Source organism: Elaeis guineensis, chromosome 11, assembly GCF_000442705.2.
Source record: "Elaeis guineensis isolate ETL-2024a chromosome 11, EG11, whole genome shotgun sequence".
NCBI lineage: Eukaryota > Viridiplantae > Streptophyta > Magnoliopsida > Arecales > Arecaceae > Elaeis > Elaeis guineensis.
This window is the reverse complement of record NC_026003.2, coordinates 6,971,903-6,993,858: the sequence shown is the minus strand read 5'-3', so window position 1 is coordinate 6,993,858 and position 21,956 is coordinate 6,971,903. Positions and strand designations below refer to the sequence as shown.

Sequence of the window (21,956 nt, the reverse complement as noted above, 5' to 3'; positions counted from 1 at the left end):
TTAGATAAATTAGATCCAGTATACAAGTCCAAATCCCAAAGTATAAATACGGTGGACTAGATCTTATCCATCTAATAATTTCTCGTTTCTTTTGCCGTATTTGGCTGTGTTTGTTTGCGGTTCACATGGTCCACCAACTCAACGGTGGGTTTGGTCCAACCAATAAATTTCATTAGCCCGATCTCCAGGCAAAAATTTAAACCATATTTAGAGCGGGCCTCCCCCCAAAGATGGTCTTGGTACAACCCCCGAGGCAACGCGGAAAGGGATCGCCTCTCCCTCCTTTGGTCTTTCTCCACGTGAAAGCCCCCACGGACAGAGATTGCTCTGTTGGTAACTTGTGGTAGCATAAATATATGTGGAATGAGAGCTGAAATGGTGGAGTTTGGGTCATCATCTCCAGATATTTCAGGTGAGCTATATGCATTTCATATGGTTTGAAGTTTCTCTCTTCTTTTCTTCAGATGGTTCTCTCTTCTTGGTCTTGGATAGGCTGTGCAGTTGTTTAATTCTATGCAAAAAACCGTGCTCCTTTGAACAGCTCTTTATGGATTAAGATAGGTGTTATTGATGTGATTTGCCTTTTATTTTCCTTTTTCTTTGCTCTTTTCACAGAGTCTTGTTTTTTGTTTTTATTTTTTCAGCTTAAAATGTTTTTTTTTTTGAAATTTTTCGGGGTGGTTTGATAGATGCAAGTGAAAGCGGTGAATATATGAAGAAAAATTTAAGAACTGGATCTTTTTTTAATTAGTCTAAGCGAAGGATATCTGAGAAATAGTTGAGTGGGCGTCATTGTCTTCTGGAACCTTAAAAAATGGAGAGCTTGAGCTTTTGAAAGGAAGGCAAGGGAGGTTTTGGTTATTGGGTTTGGAATCTGGATTTCCTGGCTGTTAAATACTACAGTTTTTTTTTTTTTTTTTTTACATTTTAATGTAATCAACAAATCAGTTTCATGAGAAGCTCACAACTTTTGTCACTAATTCTGTGCACTTATTGGATCCTATTGAAATTTTCTGTTAATCAGCGTTTATCATAATTCATAGTCCATACTAATTCCTGCATATATAGGAAAGTTTCTATCGTTCTGCTTAAAACTCTGCATGTCAAACTGCTATATTGATGTTATAGTAAAGAAAATTAGATTTTCTTTGCCTTAACAGGATTATGAGAGCTCACTTGATCAAATCAGGAACAAAGGAAACAAACTGTTACCAAGACTCCTCCTCCTCCTCCTACTCCTCCTCCTCCTCCATATGTTAAAGAAATGGTGTTTATTGATCCAACAAACATATATTCATCTTTTAATAAAGCAACCGAAAAAAAGTTGCAGATCATATGTTCAAAACCTCATCATCCACCTATATTTACTTAGGCATGAAGGAATTCGGTTTATAAATTTTTAATTTTGCAACCATTAACTTTGGACAGATTCTTGACACACACTTCAATTGTTTCTTAAGAAATGCTGAAAATTCCAGGGAGCCTAGTGGCTGCAGCTATTATTAACAGATGTGTTGTTTATGGTAATGAAGCTATGGTGCTTGCTCTATTTTAATGTGTTCAAATTGACCTTGCAGAATGATTGGTGTTAAACGAGGAGCATGGATTTATCTTATAGTCTTACTAATATCACTGACAGTGGAAGGTTTTGATGTGCCTCTCACTCTTGTGCAAGATGCTGTGGCCAAAGGAGCAGGTTGGATAATTTTATCACTACTGCTTGCAATGTTGCTCTCACGTTATTCAGCTAACATGTCTTCGTTTTACTAGGATTTAAACTAGGACTTTGTGGTTGTTCAGAAACTATACCCTGTTTCCTCTTCTTGAATCTAACTATGTCTTTGGCTCTATGGCTTCTGAGATAATATGCAGTCTGTTTGGATGGAAGCCCCCCAGCTTATCATTTCGCACCGGGATTTGGCTCAGGGGTGGACAACTGGTTGGTTCACATGGAGGTCAGCTAGATCTTCTCACTGTTGCTGGAATATTAGAACTAGAACACTTGCTCCTTTCTTTTTTTTTTTTTTTTTGAGCAAAAGATATAGCAGACCTACCCAGTTTCATTTCATAAGGAGAAGAAACAGCATGCTTTCTTCTGTTAATTCATCGGTATGGGGTCTTAGATTCAACCATTTGTGATACTCATACTCAAGTGAGGATATTATGTATAGTTTTTAATGTCTAGGATATAGATGCTTATTTCAACCCAAATAATTGACCATGATACTTATTGCAGAGTGCAGAGGAATGAGGATTATAATATCCTTGTGATAAGTTGCTAAATGTCAAAGATGACTTCATTATCAGCAAAGCAAAAGTTTAAGCCCGTAGGATGCCTCAAGTTTCTGGGCTTTTGCTTTTTATTAGTTGGATTCATGTCCTTTTTCCTTTTCTATCTGATCTTTCTCAGGGAGGAGGATGGTGCAGTAATGTTGAAGAATGTAAACAACGCACAAAGAACTTCAGAGGCTCCTCTAAGTATATGGAGCAGCTTTCCTTCTCTGGAATTTTAGGCAACAAGCAAACTTCAAGTCCTGGTATAGCATTCAACAATTATTTTCTTTGATGGATATTGTCAATATGACCAACAGTGTAGGAAATTAATCTGAATTTTATACTGCAGTAGGTATAACTTGAGTATATGAAGGCTATTCTAGAGACTCGTTCTTTTAACGAATGAAAAAGAATACAAAAAGGAGAGCTTTTAATAAATTCTCTAGGCCTGGTATAGCTGCAGCTTATTGTGGATAAGTGGCGGAATTCCTCCCTTATTCCAGGTGTTTCTGCCAAAGGACCTGTTGCAACCCAGTTTGAACCAGAGGCAAAAGGAACATCTAAAACACTGGAATAATGCACTTCTTGCCAACCTACCTGAACAAACCTAGATAAATCGATCCCGAGAAGAAGGTTGGATAAGTGTACTTCAGGTTTTCTTAGGCCAAGGGTAGCTTATTCTGGGCTAAGCCACATTATCCATGTTCCATTATCCCGCAGCTGAATGAAGTTAGGTGAACTAATTTCCAAGGTCTAAAGAATCCTGAATGATGCCAAAAAAAAAGAAAAAAGCATAATGCTTTTAACAAGTTTTTGGATGAACTGACAGGCAAGATAGGTAATGTTGCATGTCATCATGTGAATTAAGGAGACAAACAGTAGTCATACCTTAAAATCTCTATGTTGGCACTTGTGGCTGTTGTAGAAACGCGCACCAGATTGGATCGATCTGGGCTTGTGATCTAATATCTAATTTCTTTGAGACAAATCACCAAACACATTGCAGGCATAAATAAACAAAGACAAAGAACCAAGATTTACATGGTTCGGCACAAAAGGCCTACATCCACGGGGAGGAGGAGCAATCCACTATATATCCGTCCCGAAATTTAGGTACAATATGAGGTATAAAATATCTTTTTTCGAAATCAACAAGAAGGCAACAAAATATCGAATAGAAGGCAACCAAGATCCAATAGGATCAACCAATCTCAGCCTCGGCAATAGATCAAGATAAAACAATACCTGAGATGAAGATACCTTCCTCAACCCTCGGCAAAAAATCAAGATGATACCTCCTTACCAGCTATAGCAGCACAAGGTGTCCGTGAAACCGAGAAAGAAGAAGACAGGTAAATCACCAACTGAAGGCCAACAGAAGAAAGCCAGAAAGCAACCCGCACACGAGGCACAGCCGAGAGATCGGCCAGAGAACAGGCCAGCACCGAAGCACAAGCAAGAGAGATCGGCCAGAGAACAGAACCCGCGCACAAGAGAGGCACAGGTTAGAGATCGGCCAGAGAACAGGACCTGCGCACAAGAGGCACAGGTGAGAGGTCGGCTCACAGGTGAGAGGTCGACCCGAGAACAGAACCCGCGCACAAGAGGCACAGGTTAGAAAAAATCCCGCACAAGAAATCCTAGAAAAATCTTCGCCCGATCTTACCTCCGTTCTACTAAGAAAGGATGCCAGTGGCCTCCTTATAAAGGAAGAAAGCCTTCTTAAAAAATAGAGTTTGAGTCGATGTAGTATTCCCAAGTGTCACGGGAGACGGATATGATTTGGAGCCAAATATAACAATCCTCCTCCTTGCGACTAATATTGTACCTTTTATTTCAGATGGAAAAAATTTATAACCTCCTCCTCACCACAAGCCCCGCAGGGCATTACCAAATGTTTATTCCAATCAAGTTCAGAAAATTCCTGAACTTAATTGCAGGGTTTGGTTTAGTGAATATGTCAGCTGGATTATGGGCAGTGTATATTTTCTGAAGTCTGACATCACCTTTCTCTACTAGATCTCTGATGAAGTGATATCTGATATCTACATGTTTTGTTCGTTCATGATACATCTGGTCTCTGGCAAGGTGCAAAGCACTCTGACTGTCACAATGAATGTCTAAACAATCCTGTTCGAGACCCAAATCCTATACTAACCCTTTTAACCAAATAGCTTCCTTTGCTGCCTCTGTCAATGCCATATATTCTGCTTCAGTGGTAGATAAAGCAACTGTAGACTGCAAAGTAGCCTTCCAACTGACTGCACATCCAAAAAGAGTAAACACATATCCAGTCAAAGATCTTCTCCTGTCCAAGTCACAAGCATAATCTGAATCACAAAATCCTGTAACTATGCAATTACTCTGTGTAGAAAATATCAATCCCAATTTAGAAGTGCCTTTCAGATATCTAAGTATCCATTTCACAGCTGACTAGTGAGCCTTTCCAGGTTTATCCATATATCTGCTTACTACGCTTACTGCCTGTGAAATATCAGGTCGAGTGCAGACTATCGCGTACATGATGCTGCCAACTGCGCTCGCATATGGCACTCTAGACATATATCTCTCCTCATCCTCAGTCTGAGGAGAGTCTCTGGTAGAAAGTCTAAAATGACTGGCAAAGGGGCTAGTGACAGGCTTGACTGTAGATATACCAAATCTGTCCAAGACTTTTTCAATATAACTATGCTGAGTAAGGAAAAATCTACCTGACTGCCTGTCACGAATAATCTCCATCCCAAGTATCTTCTTTGCCGGTCCAAGGTCCTTCATGTCAAATGCAGTACTGAGCTCGACTTTCAGTTTCTGGATGATTGTCATGTCTTTGGCTGCAATTAGCATATCATCCACATATAATAACAAATAACAAAAGGACCCATCTGAAAGCTGCTGGTGATACACACAACTGTCATATGGAGATCTACTGTATCCATGGTCAACCATAAATCTGTCAAATTTGCGGTACCACTGTCTTAGAGACTGCTTGAGACCATATAATGATCTCTTGAGTAAGCATACATGATCTTCTTTATTTGGAACCTCAAAACCAGGTGATTGTTGCATATAGATCTGTTCCTCTAAATCACCGTGAAGAAAGGCTGTCTTAACATCTAGTTGTTCCAGCTCCAGATTTTGAGAAACAACAAAAGCAAGTAACACACGAATAGATGAGTGTTTGACTACAGGAGAAAATACCTCCTTGTAATCAATACCCTCTCGTTGACTGTATCCCTTTGCTACCAACCTGGCCTTATATCTAAAGTCTTGAGGAGTGACTCCTTCTTTCCTTTTGAAGATTCATTTGCAGCCAATTGCCTTTTCACCTTTTGGTAATTTGATTAACTCCCAAATCTGATTCTTTTCTAGAGACTGAAGTTCTTCAACCATAGCCATGGTCCATTCATCAGCTCGTGAACTACTAATGGCCTCCTGAAATATGGTCGGCTCATCACCAATGGTGTCTGCAACACTCAGAGCATAATAGACTAACTCAGTACAAGCAGAATCCTCAAAACTATACTTTTGAGGTGCTCTGATTTGACGCTTTGGTCTGCGAGTGGCAATACTCTCAATTTGATCCTGATCTTGTAATGTCACCTCCTCCTGAGTTTGAATTTGTGCATCTGTCTGTTGTTGTTGTGATTTAACAGTCTGATCAATATCTACAACATTCCTCTCCTGCTGACCACGATCCTGATCACTTTGAGAAGAATTAGGCTGTAGTTGCCTTGAAGCAGTGGCTGTCTCATGGAATGTCACATCTCTGCTGACTAGAAATCCTTGAGATCTAGGTTCTGTGCACCATAATCTGTAGCCCTTTACCCCATATGCATATCCAATAAATATACACTTTTTAGCCCGAGGGTTTAATTTTCTATCTTTTACATATGCATAAGCTGGGCACCCAAAGATTCTGAGTTTTGAATAGTCTGCAGGTCTTCCTGTCCACATATCTTCGGGAGTCTTCATGCTTAATGCTGATGCTGGAGATCGGTTTATAATATAGCAGACTGTGTGAGCGGCCTCTGTCCAAAAATCTTTACTTAATCCTGAACTAGATAGCATAGATCTGACTCTCTCTAACAGTGTCCGGTTCATGCGTTCTGCCACACCATTCTGTTGAGGTGTACCTACTGTTATTCTATGTCTAATAATGCCTTCTAACTTGTAAAAGTCATCAAATTCTGTAGAACAAAATTCTAAACCATTATCAGTCCGAAAAGTTTTCACCTTCCTTTCAGTTTGCCTCTCGACCATAGACTTCCACCATTTGAATGTTTCAAATACATCACTCTTATTTTTAATGGTGTATATCCAGACTTTTCGGGAGTAATCATCAATAAAAGTAAGTATATATCTTGATCCACCCTTGGATATAATTGGGGTAGGTCCCCATAGGTCAGAATGAATATAGTCTAATATACCAGTTGTCCTGTGCACGCCTGTAGTGAAGCTGACTCTGTGTTGTTTTCCAAATATGCAGTGCTCACAGAATCCAAGTGCACCAATCTTCTGACCTCTCAGCAGACCACGTCTGCTCAGCTCCTGTAGACCTCTGTCTGAAATGTGTCCTAGTCTCTGGTGCCATAAATGTGTCAACTGCTCAAGAGAAGATTGTACTGCTGATGCCTGACCAACAACTGTACTGCCATCCAGGTAATAAAGGGTTCCACTTAATTTACCTTTTAATAAAGTTAATACCCCTTTATTGATAGTAATAGATCCTCTACCCCATCTGCCCTCATATCCTGTTCTGTCAAAGGCATGTATTGAGAGAAGATTTTTTTTTAATTTAGGAACATATCTGACATCATCCAATATCACCATGGTATTTGAATTTGATTTAATTTGAATTGTTCCAATACCTTCTATATTACAGATGCCATCATCTCCAAGAAGAACAGTACCACCTTCACAAGATCTAAAGAAAGAGAACCATTCCTTGTGAGGTGTCATGTGGAAAGATGCTCTAGAGTCCACTATCCAAGTGTCAGCATGACTAACACTGCAGGCAGCTGTGAATACTGCATCATCTGATATACTGCTATGACTTCCTGAAGAAATTGCAATTGATGCTGTATCAGAGATTGTTCCTTTATCCTTTTGTTCCTTTTCCCTTTTAGATTGTAGAAGTCTACACTCAGATTTCCAGTGACCTGGCTTTTTGCAGTAGTGACAAATACCTGATCTTTTGGGCCTAGACTTTGATCTGTTTTTGGACTTACTCCTACCTTGTCCACCCTTTTTCTGTTCATCTCTACCTCTAACAGTAAGACCTTGAGCTGAAGTCTGAGTCTGATGCTGAAGCTGTACTTTTAATCTAAGTTCATTGGATAACAAAGTAGCTTCTACTTCTTCAAGACTTATTGTTTCTCTTCCATAAAGTATGGTAGTGGTAATATGCTCAAAGGACTTGGGCAAAGAGTAAATTAGAATCAAAGCCTTATCTTCTTCATCTACATCGACACCAACATTTACTAGATCAAGTAGGAGCTTATTATACTCATCCAAGTGATCTTTTAGTGAAGTTCCTTCTGTCATACGAAATGTGTGTAATTTTTCCCTCAAATATAATCTATTAGTCAGGGATTTTGCCATGTATAAACTGTCTAGTTTTTCCCATACACTTTTGGCTGTATCTAGTTCCACAACATTACGAAGGACTTTATCACTTAAACCTAAAAACAAGGTTCCTAGGGCTCTCTCGTTAATCTCTTCTTTAACAGCTTCATTATCTCCCGGAATTGAATCTATACCCTTAAGGGCTTTTGCAACACCTTCTTTAACTAACAAATATTTCATCCTTACCTTCCATAGTGAAAAATCTCCCGTGCCATCAAAGACAGCCACTTCATGCCTGACGGTGGTGGAGTGAGAGACAGATACCGGATCATTAGCCATTGAGAAACTTGGTTTCTTATCACCAGCCATCCAAGAGCTCTGATACCAATTGTTGTAGAAACGCGCACCGGATTGGATCGATCTGGGCTTGTGATCTAATATCTAATTTCTTTGAGACAAATCACCAAACACATTGCAGGCATAAATAAACAAAGACAAAGAACCAAGATTTACGTGGTTCGGCACAAAAGGCCTACATCCACGGAGAGGAGGAGCAATCCACTATATATCCATCCCGAAATTTAGGTACAATATGAGGTATAAAATACCTTTTTCCGAAATCAACAAGAAGGCAACAAAATATCGAATATAAGGCAACCAAGATCCAATAGGATCAACCAATCTCAGCCTCGGCAATAGATCAAGATAAAACAATACCTGAGATGAAGATACCTTCCTCAACCCTCGGCAAAAAATCAAGATGATACCTCCTTACCAGCTGTAGCAGCACAAGGTGTCCGTGAAACCGAGAAAGAAGAAGACAGGTAAATCACCAACTGAAGGCCAACAGAAGAAAGCCAGAAAGCAACCCGCACACGAGGCACGGCCGAGAGATCGCCCAGAGAACAGGCCAGCACCGAAGCACAAGCAAGAGAGATCGACCAGAGAACAGAACCCGCGCATAAGAGAGGCACAGGTTAGAGATCGGCCAGAGAACAGGACCTGCGCACAAGAGGCACAGGTGAGAGGTCGGCTCACAGGTGAGAGGTCGACCCGAGAACAGAACCCGCGCACAAGAGGCACAGGTTAGAAAAAATCCCGCACAAGAAACCCTAGAAAAATCTCCGCCCGATCTTACCTCCGTTCTACCAAGAAAGGATGCCAGTGGCCTCCTTATAAAGGAAGAAAGCCTTCTTAAAAAATAGAGTTTGAGTCGATGTAGTATTCCCAAGTGTCACGGGAGATGGATATGATTTGGAGCCAAATATAACAGTGGCATTTAACTATCCATTAGAAATATACTCTCTTTATTTCATATGCCAAAAATCCATTAGACAAAAAACTAAGGAATGTTTCTCTCGGGCTTATGGGGTATGCCACTTTTTATGAGGGGCCTTACATTGCTTAATGGAAATGGGAGCCTCCAAGGTTTAATACTATGAGTAGTCATCTCCTCACACATACAGTGGGATGGCTTGTTCTGCAAGTAGTACAATTGTTTCTGATAAGTCCTGGCTATATATGTAGTTTCAGCCACCTTGTTAATAGAATTATTTGCTCTGTGGTCTCCAAATGCAACTCCTTGCTTTGCGGATCCCTAGTTATTCTTCTTAACTATTGATCTTTGCTCTCCAAAGGCTAATCTGTTGTTGTAGTCACTTGCCATTTGTAAATGGTTCTCTTTGATAAATCACAACTAAGTGATCAGATATTTTTTACCTATATTTTATAAAATTGGTCAGTAAGATTAAGTTTTGCATTCATTTTTAGTGATCTACTGTTGCTCCATTTAATTAATTTCCTTGCATTTTTAATGTTTCTGGGGCTACATGTAGACTTCTATAACTGGAATAAGGTAAAGATTCGATACTGTGATGGTTCATCATTTACTGGTGACATAGAGGCAGTAAATCCTGTAAGTCTGTTCTGCATTGCACTTCCTTATGCAAAATGCGCTATACTTGCTATTTGATTAATATTTAGTTTCTTTTATTTAAAAATTGTGAATTTGTGAATATAACACTGGATTTTGTGTCATCATCTAATAAGGCAACAAATCTTCACTTTAGAGGAGCTAGGGTTTGGCGTGCTATTATGGACGAACTACTGGCAAAGGGGATGAACAAGGCGCAAAATGTATGTTCCTGTAAAGTAGCCAAATGTTTTATTTGTATTATCTGGTGTCCTCATGGTATAAAGGATGGTTGCAGGCTCTTCTTTCTGGCTGTTCAGCTGGTGGTTTGGCATCCATACTACACTGTGACAGCTTTCGTGATCTTCTACCAGCAGGTGCAACAGTTAAATGCTTCTCAGATGCTGGTTATTTTATAGATGCGTAAGCTCATACTCAGTGCTTCCATGTTAGAATTTGCTCATTATACCAGAGAACTACTCCCAAGTATCAAATTTTGCTAATAAGAAAAAAATTCCTAATATGACATTCTTTGGCAATATTATGACAGGAAGGATGTTTCTGGAAAGGAGTCGATCAAAGACTTCTATAGTCAAGTTGTGACCATACATGTAAGTTTGCTTAGTTTTTTTTGATTGACTACATATAAACCCATCTATTGTATTCATGGTACTGTTTTCAAATGATACTTATAAACATGTTGGGGTCAGTGACAAGCCGAAGGCACTGAGGTGGTTTTAGAAGCAAATAGAAGAGTCTAACTTGAGATAAATTTATGGCCAGTATAATTACTTCTTGAATAATAATATCATTTCTGACATGCTTAAAATTATGTAATAGCATCTAGTCTTAATAGTAATATTGAGTGATGCATGCTAAGTTGGAGCTTGCATTTCTTCTAGGGATCAGCAAAGAATTTGCCATCTTCATGCACTTCAAGTTTTCCTCCAAGCATGGTAAGTAGCATCTATCTCTATTGTGGTATTAAGGTAATGCATTACCAGAAAACAAAAATTGTGGTATTATGAACCTTACAATACCATCCTACCATCATGGTTCAAATGTATATGCAGTGCTTTTTCCCACAGTATGTGGTGCAGAGTATGCGCACACCACTTTTCATATTAAATGCAGCATATGATGCATGGCAGGTAACAATTTCCTCAAATATATTTTGCCGCTTTTGGCTTATCATGCTAGGTGAACTGAAAGAGTTTTTTTGATGAATTATTTTTCATACAATAGCAGTAGTACCTTTCTTCAGCTAACCAAACATTTTATCAAAACAAAAATGTACTATATATTTGAATTCGATCAGTGAAAATGCTTGCCCTTGATAAGTAATTGCCCTCTCTAAATGAGGTTATATTGTATAATTCAAACCCCTGTTATACCGTGGTTTCTCTCTAATGCACCCAAGATATAGTGAAAGATCTTTGCTTCAGTATATCACATATGCTCTTTCAATATTCCAAAGATGATGACCCACCGACTTTAATCATGGAAGAACAGACTGGAACCTTTCCGCAGTTCTTAGAAACTTTTTATATACTGAATCAACTTTTTTTGACCAAATATATACTGAAAGACCATTGCTTGTTTCACAAAACATCTGAGCAGTAAATAAAATGTCTCAAATTGCAGATCAAGAACATTTTGGCACCAAGTCCTTCTGATCCCAGTAAAGTTTGGGGTGAATGCAAGCTTGATATAAAGAAGTGTTCTTCAAGTCAACTTCAGGTCCTGCAAGGTCAGCACTTTTTAAGTTGATACTGATCACAGAAAGTTTCTTTTGGATGGCAAGGTGCCTATGAGGCTTGGATTTTCAGAGTTTCCAACACTGAAATTCTATAAGCAACCATGTGTTCATTATTATTTAAAACAGATATTGTATCACTATCAACATATAGTATGCCCAATTACAAATTCTTCCTTATTGCCTAGTTATCTGACTTAGAAGCAGCAATGTATACATCATCATTTAATAATGCATGGTTGTGCATTATTACATGTTTAATCTTAATTGGAGATTATGGTTTCTCCAGGTCAGTTGAACAGTTGATCTGTTGTGTTTGAAGAGTATGAGATTAACATATTTTCTGATGTTACAACAGATTTCAGATCAGAGTTTCTACATGCACTGCCTGCGAACTCTCCATCAACAGGCCTGTTTATAGACTCATGTTATTCCCACTGCCAATCAGGGGCTCAGGAGACATGGTTAAGCAGTAATTCTCCTGCTATAGATAAGATGGTAAGCTATACCATCTCCCACTCAATTCCAGATATACAGAGGTTGCAGTTTTCATGTGTACATCACTAATTACTGTTTTTTTAAGGAATTCTGTGTTCTGTTATAACTTCTGTGCCTGAAATGTGATGATTAGAATTATAATGCAGTTGCAGGCTACTGATAGCTTTTTTTTTTTTTTTTTTTTTGTGATTTTTCATGCTTATTGTAGATGTATTATGGTTGCATGTTGTAGGCTGCTGTGTTGCCTTCGAACCCAGGATTTTGTATCTAAATGGGGACTACTTAGTATTATGCTTATAAAATGGAATTTATGATTATTCCAAGTATGCATCTTTTATAGTCTGTCTCATCTTCTTTTTTATTTTTTGTTGCAGTCAATTGCAAAAGCAGTTGGAGACTGGTTTTATGGCCGGAGTGCCATTCAGAAGATCGACTGCCCTTATCCATGCAACCCGACATGTGTCAACCGTGAAATTGATTAAATATAAAATTAGCCACCTTGAATCCAAAAATAAGAATGAAACAGGTGCATTAAACTTATCCTCGCCTGTCACTGATGTTGTTCACAATTCATGTAAAGCATGCCTAAGAAATAAAATCAAGCATCACTAATTTTATACTCTTTATGAGCATCTCTTTGATCTTTTGTTAGCTGAAAATGCACAGTTTGAAGAATCTGATCAGTCTGTTTTACTTCTATATGTAGAGCGGAGAAAGGAGAAAAATCTCTAAATCTCAATAGACCATCATTTGGAAGGTGAAATTTCAGTTTTAAAAAAGAATTGTTTGACTAAAATGAGTCAGCAATGAGATCTCCATTTTCAGAGTATTTCCAAAGAATTAATTTAAAAATATTTACATAAATTTTTATATACCAATCAAAAAGTTGAAATTCATTGTAAATGAAAAGCTGTTGACGCCCTATTCATATCTCACCTTAGTTCCCCACCATGCTGATGTGATGTTAAAATGGCACATAATTGTCAAACTATCATCTTGTGGGTAATGTTATACTGGCAAATTGTGCCAATGTTTTGGATGACATCTAGAGAATCTCGAGGGAGTGTCTCTTTGGATCCTAAGCATATCTACTACAAGGCGAAGACGGTTGCGGATTGATTGCCTCTTATGTTGTGGACTGATCTGCCATCTACTCTAAATATCTTATGTGATATTTTATTCTCTAATTTTGTTAGATATATTTATATCAAAGAGGTATGCTCCATCTGTCTTATTAAAAAATAATTGCATCAAGAATTAAGCTATCGAGCTGGACCATAAGTGAAGCATCCTAGCATTACTCTTTCAAGAACCATGACTACGCCTAAGCACTTCCAATGAACTAACCAAGAAAAAGTATTATAGACTAGTGCAGCTTGATTGAGAAAAGCAAAAATTTAAGAAACAATAAATTTAAAGAAATTTTTTTTAATAATTCTTTAAGACACACAAGTTACTACTTACACAACATGGCTATTCCGTATTTATTATTTTTCAATGAACTAAATTCTATTAGTATCCATCTTCGGGTATTCCTAAATTATGAAAAGATAGATTATTTATGTATTTAATATAACTACCAAGAGATTTTGTTGCTAGGCTTGCTAGCATCTTAAAAAACTGATCTATGGATACCCTAGTGTATGGTCCACTGCTTTTGGTGCAGTTTTTTTTTTTTAATTGAGTACAACCTCATGCTGTTAGAGGGTACAGGCAGAGAGAAGCAACGCAGGAACAATCAAGAAACAGTTGATGCAAGCTGGAAAGCATATATATTATATATATATATATATATATATATATAGAAACACACATACAAATATACATATAAAATTATATAATCTAAAAGTCTCGATATAGACATTAAGTTGTCAAAAATTAAATAATTTAAATAAAATTAAATTAAATATATTTTTTGAATATTTAATATATATATTAAATTTTTTTTAAATTATATAATTTTTGATGCGTAAATAGTTTTGAGATAATAGATTATATTTAACGGTTTGAATCATCAATGTAAGATCTCCATTATCCAATTTGATCTGCTCAGATTTGAGCTCAAATTCGATCGACCTTATCTAAATTTATCCATACATATATATATAAATTTTACTATGATATTTTTTATAATATTTTATTATAAAAATATTTAAAATATTATATATTATTTTTATATATTTTATTATTTTTTAAATAATAATATTTTATTTTTTTTCTCTTTCATTGCTCCTCTATCTCAAGCACCTCTCCATGTATCAGCGGTTTCTCCGCCACCCGCAACTCTTCCATCCTCGATAGCTCATGGAGATTTTTTTTAAAAAAAATTAATTACAAAATTTGCATCAATTTTGATATTAAAATAATTTTAATGTGTAAAATATTTATTATATTAATCATATATATTAGCATTTCAATTGGTTAAAATCTGAATAATTATACAATAATTAAAATAAATAAATAATAAAATAATTAAAATATTTTTAAAATTTTATAATAAAATTTTATATTAATTGTTGAATTGGACAAGTCCATCGGTCAGTTTAATAGAGGTCCACATGAAGGTTAAAGCAACAAGAGGCCCGCAGCTATCTTCTAATAAATTGCGATTTGACCTTCCAAAAGAATCAGACGAAAGTATACCTACGGTAAGGCTCTGGCATGAAGTACGAGGGCTTTATGTTTTTGCTATATTGGAGTAGCTTAATTCTTTTCAATAATATTTGATAGTTCTTTTGATATTTTTTAAATAAAAATATAATTTTTTTTAAAATAACTATTCTTTAAATTAATATTTAATTAAAAATCTGTGAAGTCCATCGAAAACAAAGTAGTGTTATTTTCTAACTTAAAATAAACTACAATTATTTTTCATTAAAAATCTAGAATAAACTATTTCATGATCCAATATGGAATAGTTTATTCAAGATAGATAGAAATAATGTATAATTAATGCATAATTAATTCTTATTGATCGGAATATGTAAATCTATGGGCCCATCAGGAATATATCTAGTGTTTGAAAAATAAATAAGAATAAGTCATTATTCCATCAGAAATAAGGGCAACCAAAATACTACCTTCTAGTCTAGGGTGGGGGTATGGATCGAAAAGGTCAAAAAAAAAAAAAAAAAGGAGAGAGAGAGAGGGGAAGAGAGAGAAGTAGAAGAAAAGGTATAGATATATTTTTCAAAATTTGATCAATTTATCTTAGATCTAAAAATTTAAAAATTTTAATTAGAGTCTAATATTTTAAAATCATTACCGTTGGTACAGTCAACCAACTTTTGACCACATCGCAAAATCATCTATTTTTGGATCAGGTCGGTTGTTAGCCAATTTGATTTAACTCTTAGTCCGATTTTGTGTTGATCTGAAATGATCCAGCAGGATATTATGATTAACTCGAATTTCATCCGATCTGCCACTAGATACATCAGTCTACAACCGATGTAACCTAGGAGAACGACAATCACTCTATAGCTCTATTACGCCTATTGTCCAACCCCACAATAACTATCTTCCAGCTATACTACAGCTAATTCCCACATCGACGAACAGTCTGTAACCTCCATACAGCTGGTCATTCTATTATAATAAACTAACGGTCTAATAAATTCTTAATGGCCTAACAAACTCTCCTAACGGCATAAGCAAATCCTCCCTATATAAAGAGGGACGAGGTACTCTCTGAGAGGTAAGTTCTCAACTCAAAAAGTCCAGACTCTGCTGAACTTTTTTTCCTACTAAAAGGAACCAAAATTTTTTATTTTTTTCATCCAAAACTTCTCTTCTCACATTCCACTTTTTCTATTTCTACTATCTATTCTTAAGGCTTCGGCTGACTTAAGCATTGAAAGATATTAAACTGGAGGATACCCCACCGATCTTAAGATTTCTTTTTGTAAGTTTACTCATGATCAACATTGAGCTGATTCTCAATAGTTCTCCAACTCGGTCCAGCATCAATCTTATTCTTTTCCCTTCAGAGTTTTGCAGCAACAATTACAAAATAGCATAGGTATCTATTTTTGGCTTAACAGTATTATCGAAAAAGACTAAATGACCAAACTGCTTTTAGTTTACTTTGAGTGGTTAGCAATCATGTAGAATATTTTTTGAAAAAAAATTAAAAGTGCTGGAGCCCTTTAATCCATCGAAATTTTCTATTATTCTTTGCTAATTGATAGTGTCCTCTTTGTTTGGTTTCCATTTCCAGAAGCGTCATATGATTCTACAAACATGGACTCCTCACCAATCAGAGCATTCCTTGGATGGAAAATGATGAATACATATATTTTTGAAATATTTCCCTTCAACTTATTTTTGCTTAATAATCATCAATTTGTTGTGATTTGATGCTCGCAAATTCTTTGTATTTGATAATATAGCATTCATAATAGCTATAGTTTTATAGTTTCAAGTATAGTTTTAGGGATTGTAGTAATACATTATTTTTTTCTAAAAGTTTTTAGGATTCTAGTAAACCGATGATAGAGATTTTTTTGGGGGCTACCAGCCATATAGGTTGCAAGGCATTGTAGCCCGATATAAATGGATAGTACATTTTTCTTTTCCGAAGAAGTTGGAAGTGGTGTAGATAAAAGACCATGATACCATTTGAACTCCTAAAACTATGATATGATAGGAAGGCAGCAATTCTAGAAAAGATGTTGCTACATCTCGAAGTCACCTTCTATGAGGATTGTTAACACAATTAACTTATAATTGACCATTACAGAACCCTTAGGAAAGATAAGATCTGGCATTTAGTATAGTTAATTAGCCACTAAGACTTGATTGTTTACACTATTGTATTGTAACTTTATATTACATTATCTTAATGAAAATCAGTTAGTTGGAGGTTGGAGACTATTGTTGTATTGTAATGATATTCTGTTATTTAGTAAATTAGGTAACAATATTATATGTAAGCAAGTTAGCTAACCTATTATATTGTAACTACTAACAATACCATGTTAACACTAATTTTACGTATGTATGCAGTATGGATAACCTATTTACACTAGAGATCGACCATGAAAAATATCTATCTTCCCCCATCATGCGGTATATTGGTGGCTCTGTCAACTATTATGATAACTACACTTTAAACTTAATAAGTAATATTGAGTTGGAAAATCTCATAAAAGATCTTGGTTACCAAAAAATAGAATAATTGTACTATATAGTCCTAGGATAATCTTTAGAAGAGGGACTAAAATCTCTATATACTAATCAAGATATGCTTTAGATGATGGTTTTTTGCAATGAAGAGAGCAATATAGTAATTTATGTAGAACATGAAATCAACAAGATAGAATTAGATATAGTAGAGGCACCTTCTGTACTTCTATCCATTCAAAAAATTGATAAGGCAGGCAGACGGTAGTAGGGCCAACAACAGGAGTATGGACAAGAGTAGTTACAAGAGCAAGGCAGCAGTAACAATTTGCAAATATACATGAATAGGATAGAAGGCTTATTATAAGGCCTACAGATGAAGAAGAGTATGACACAGGCAGTTCTGATAGTGATGATAGTCTACCATTGAGTAACTTCTTAAATTAGAGGATGATGAGCTATTTGAGAAGTATATTAATCATTCAATGGTTGATAAAAATGTTCAATAGTAGTAGCTAGAAATTGGAAAAGAAGAAAAGATAGTTGGAAAAAAGCCTGAGCTTAATGGTAATGATGAGCTCAAAAGTATTGCTAGCTCATCTGAAGGAGAAGGGGATAGCTCTAGGTTCCCAAAATTCAATGAGGATACAGATTTCTTCAAACTTATAGATGTCAAGGTGGGAATGCTATTTGCTTCAGTCAATATATTTAAAAAAGCTTGGAGGCAATATGCTATATAACAAAGTTTTGACTATGTATACAAGCATAATAAAAAATTTAGAAATACAGTCATTTGCAAGTAGAATTATGGTTGGAGGATTCATGCCTCCTCTATAATGGTTATCTACCTGTTAGATTAAGAAGTTTAAACCCACACATAAATATGAGAGATATTTTAATAATCACCTTATGAACTCCAGATGATTATTTGAAGCCTACATTGAAGATATTAGGACTGATACCAAATGGAGTGTTAAAGAATTTGTTGCAAGCGTCAAGAGACATATTAAGGCATAGATCTTCAAGGCTCAAGCATATAGAGTAAAGAAGAAAATACTCCTAGCTATTTATGAGTTGTATAAAAATATGAAAAACTATGGAAGTACTGTGATTATATTAAGAGGATGAACCCCGATAGTACCATGCTCATTAGTATATTACTCAGGAAAGGACAGTAGCTCCTCTTCTAAATGTTATATGTCTGTCTATATGCATGCAAGGGACACTTTCTTCATGGATGTACATCTATTATTAGTTTAGATGGGTGTCGCTTAAAAAAAGTCATGGGAGGACAACTACCATCCGCTATTGGGAGGGATGAGAATAATGAAATATGTTCCATTGCATTGCTATTGTCTAGACCGAGAACAAAGAGAACTGGATGTGGTTCATTAGTAACCTTTTAGGAGACATAGGGACATTAGAAGAAGGGGATTAAACATTCATTTCGGATAGGCAAAAGGTAAGAATTTATCATTTAAAATTATTAACCTTTCTAATGTTCTATTGTCCATATTAACCTTTGTCTACTCTTGTAAAGTTTAGTGGAAACATTCAATTGCATGGAGCTAAATGCTGATCATATATTCTGCATGAGGCATTTACATACCAATTTTAGAATATCATTCAAAGAGAAGGACTTCAAAGATGCCCTATATGCAGCAGTTAAGGCATCTACTGGATCTAATTTCAAAAATAAGATAAAAGCCTTATCTGAGTTGGATCAGAAAGTAATAGATTGGCTACTTAGACAAGATACTTCTTTATAGCATGGACACACATTTAATCCCAAGATAAGATGTGATATGATATTGAATTATATATATCATTTAAGAGTTACACCATGGAAGCCAATGACAAGCTAATTATCACTTATCTGGAGACTATTAAAAGACTTTTGATGCAAAGGTTACAGACATATAGGGAAGTTGCATTGAAGTACGGTGGTCCTATATATCCTAAGATTCAAAAGAAGGTAGAGTTAGCAAAGTTGAAAACCATGCAGTGCCACATCATATAGGGTGGAGGCAACAGCTTTGAGGTGGATCACTATGATTGTACTTAAGTAGTTAACTTAGAGAAAAAAACTTATGAATGCACAGAGTTTGAGTTGATCGGTATCTCGTGTTGCCATACAATGACATTAATCATATCCTCTAGGAAGGAAGTTGAACATTATATGAATCATTGCTATCCCAAGGATATGTTCATGAGAGCATATGAGATGGCTATCAACCTTATACTTGAAATGCAATAAAATAGGAGCCCTCTTAGTTTGAGCCACTAGCTATGTTTGTACTTAAGAGACTTCCTACCAGGTCCAAGAAGTCAAGAAGGAGGATAAAGTGCAGAACCCTCACAAGGTTAGAAGGACAAGAGACTGTCTTAGATACAGTAACTGCATGCAGCAGGGGCACTATGCAAAGACTTACAAAGGTCCTAAGAAGAATAAACCAATTAAGAAATAAGCTTCTAAGAAGGTTAAAGTAGCACCTAAATAAAAAAACACTGCATCTACTGATACATCTGGAAAAAAGGTAGTCCAAATAAGGTAATGAAGAACATTCAAAGTATATTAATTAGCTCGAACATTTTTACTTACAAAACTAAATATATTTGGTTTGCATTTTTAAATGATAGGAACTGAACAATAAGCCATCACTTTAAGATTAGATGAACCTGAGATATATTGATCAACCTTAATCTGCATATAATCTCAAGAAAGATTTGATGTATTGCTTTTTTTGTCACTACCAATTTCAAATATATACAAGCATCAACTGTAGTGGCCAACCTTCTTCAATAGCAGCCTCACCAATCTCTGCAACAGCCTAACCTTAGCAGCAGCCTCAGCAACAGCCTAGCTAGCAACCTCTGTAGCACTCTCAATCGCAACCTCCAAGCCATCCACCTCACACTCTACATCAAGACTCCCTTGGAGACTTTGATGTTGTGTTTTGTCATACTTTTTTGTTGTAGATGTTTTTGGATTATACTTATATGGTGATGCACATACTAATTCATTGTATATGGTAAAATGTACATTGTATGTAGTGACACATGATTGATATAGAGGTTTTTGGAGGATGATGATTGATACATTGTATATATTATATATAAAACATGTCTTTGTTAAATGTAGTTGTGAACTTGATCGATGAAATTAATTATTTCATTTTGGCTACTTTTTTTATTTAAAATGTGTTTGAAATATGATATAGATATGTAATGACACAAATATAATTTGATCCATATTAATAAGATTACGACAGATGATTGTATAGATGTGTATGGCACAAAAAATAATTATATAGATTAGAACATATATAATTATGTTGTTTCACTCCACATACACCATGTATTGGTCAAGTTATACAAGTTGTAATGATTAATGTGGTAGCAGCTCAAACATGTTATAGCAAGCATTGAATATTAAATATTTGTATTCGTAAACTTTAACAAAGTCCCCATAAGTAAAATCTAACACTTAAATCCCAAAAGTTGCAACATGTCACACTTGGCCCCTCCCTTGCTTGCTATATCTATAGAGTGAACTTCTTCAAATCCAAGTCACCACCACTCCACTTTAGTACCAGTCACCACCACTCCACTTTAGTACCGATAGAGCCCCTGTGAACATCCAAAAAGCTAGTAGACATCATACTAGATAATTTTTTCTCCCTCTCTATAAACAAGGATTTTAGCCTCCAAATTTTTTTTTTTTTTGGATCAATTTTTTGAGAAGCTCTGTCATCCATCGTGAGGATGGAGGATCATACCGCTGGAGGAATCCACAACTTCTTCTCTCTTACATCAGAAAATTGAAGAAATGGATGAGGAATGGGAGATGAAAAAATTAGTGAGAAATTAGAAAGCTTGTTACATCATAAAAGAGCAACAAAAGAACCTATGTTCAATATTGGCCATCATCCATGAGATCCTCGGGTGTGCCCTCAATCTACATCACCATAGACCATGATATTTGTCCATAGTGTTGGATGAAGTCATGTGTGCTACTACTAGTTGAAACTATTATACTCTAGATTCTTTTTTTCTCTGTGATTTATCTTCTTTGGAGCGATGGATGGAGTTATTGAAAATATCACTCACTCTTTCTCTCTCTCTCTTCCTCTCTCCTTTATTTGTTGTTCCCTTCATTCTATCTGATGGGGCACAGAGAAATGGCAAAAACAGTAAGCGAGATGGGAGGAGATAAGTCACATGAGAGCTATATGACTCTTCTTCCTCTCTTCTCCAATATACATCAATATAGAAAAATATCTAGGATCGGCACTTATAGAATTTTATAAAAATTAATCTATTAAGTGATCCTCACATTATGGAGTTCTCTAACGAAGATAAACATCTAGATCAATTTACAATGATTTTAAAAATTTTAAATTCAATTAAAAAATTTTAATTTTTAAAATATAAATAAATATAAGTGAGCCAAACTTCAAGAGTGAATGCATCCACTCGTGTCACTCACCAAAATCTAAACCATCCAATCCTTTACCAAAAAAAAAAAAAAAAACCATCCAATCAGCCATCCTGTTAGCCTTCCCAAAGATAAAGTACAAGTTGATTTGACTTTTCTAAGTGCAGAGCACGGCAGCCAATGTTTTCTGAATTTTGAGGTTCAGAAAATATTTTCCAACAGCGTTGCAACATCAACGGACAAACGGAAATGTGTGGAAGGCCGACAGCTGCACACGGACAAAGCACTGCACGTAATTTATTTATTTGTTTATTAAAAATGATGTTGGTAAATTTAGGCTGACTTTATTCCACAATTCAGTAAAAAGAGCACGAGCAATATAAACTTTT

The 21,956-nt window shown here is 35.9% G+C and overlaps 1 protein-coding gene across 1 annotated transcript; it reads left to right on the top strand.

Moving 5' to 3' along the window:
* The first annotated feature begins 217 nt into the window (after nt 1–217).
* On the top strand, nt 218–12,631 carry LOC105037643 (pectin acetylesterase 8). The gene is made up of 13 exons (XM_073245610.1): nt 218–412; nt 1,578–1,696; nt 1,873–1,955; nt 2,411–2,537; nt 9,675–9,754; nt 9,889–9,975; nt 10,050–10,174; nt 10,302–10,362; nt 10,654–10,707; nt 10,825–10,902; nt 11,396–11,501; nt 11,866–12,005; nt 12,380–12,631. The coding sequence occupies exons 2-13, from the start codon at nt 1,579–1,581 to the stop codon at nt 12,485–12,487; spliced, it is 1,167 nt and encodes a 388-aa protein (XP_073101711.1). The 5' UTR covers nt 218–412; nt 1,578; the 3' UTR covers nt 12,488–12,631.
* The last annotated feature ends 9,325 nt before the right edge of the window (nt 12,632–21,956 follow it).

Coding starts and splice junctions, on each gene's coding strand:
- LOC105037643 (XM_073245610.1), top strand. CDS start 1,579: ATGATTGGTGTTAAACGAGGAGCATGGATTTATCTTATAGTCTTACTA. Junction 2,538..9,674: donor CAAGCAAACTTCAAGTCCTG/GTATAGCATTCA, acceptor GGCTACATGTAG/ACTTCTATAACTGGAATAAG. Junction 11,502..11,865: donor TCAACTTCAGGTCCTGCAAG/GTCAGCACTTTT, acceptor ATGTTACAACAG/ATTTCAGATCAGAGTTTCTA.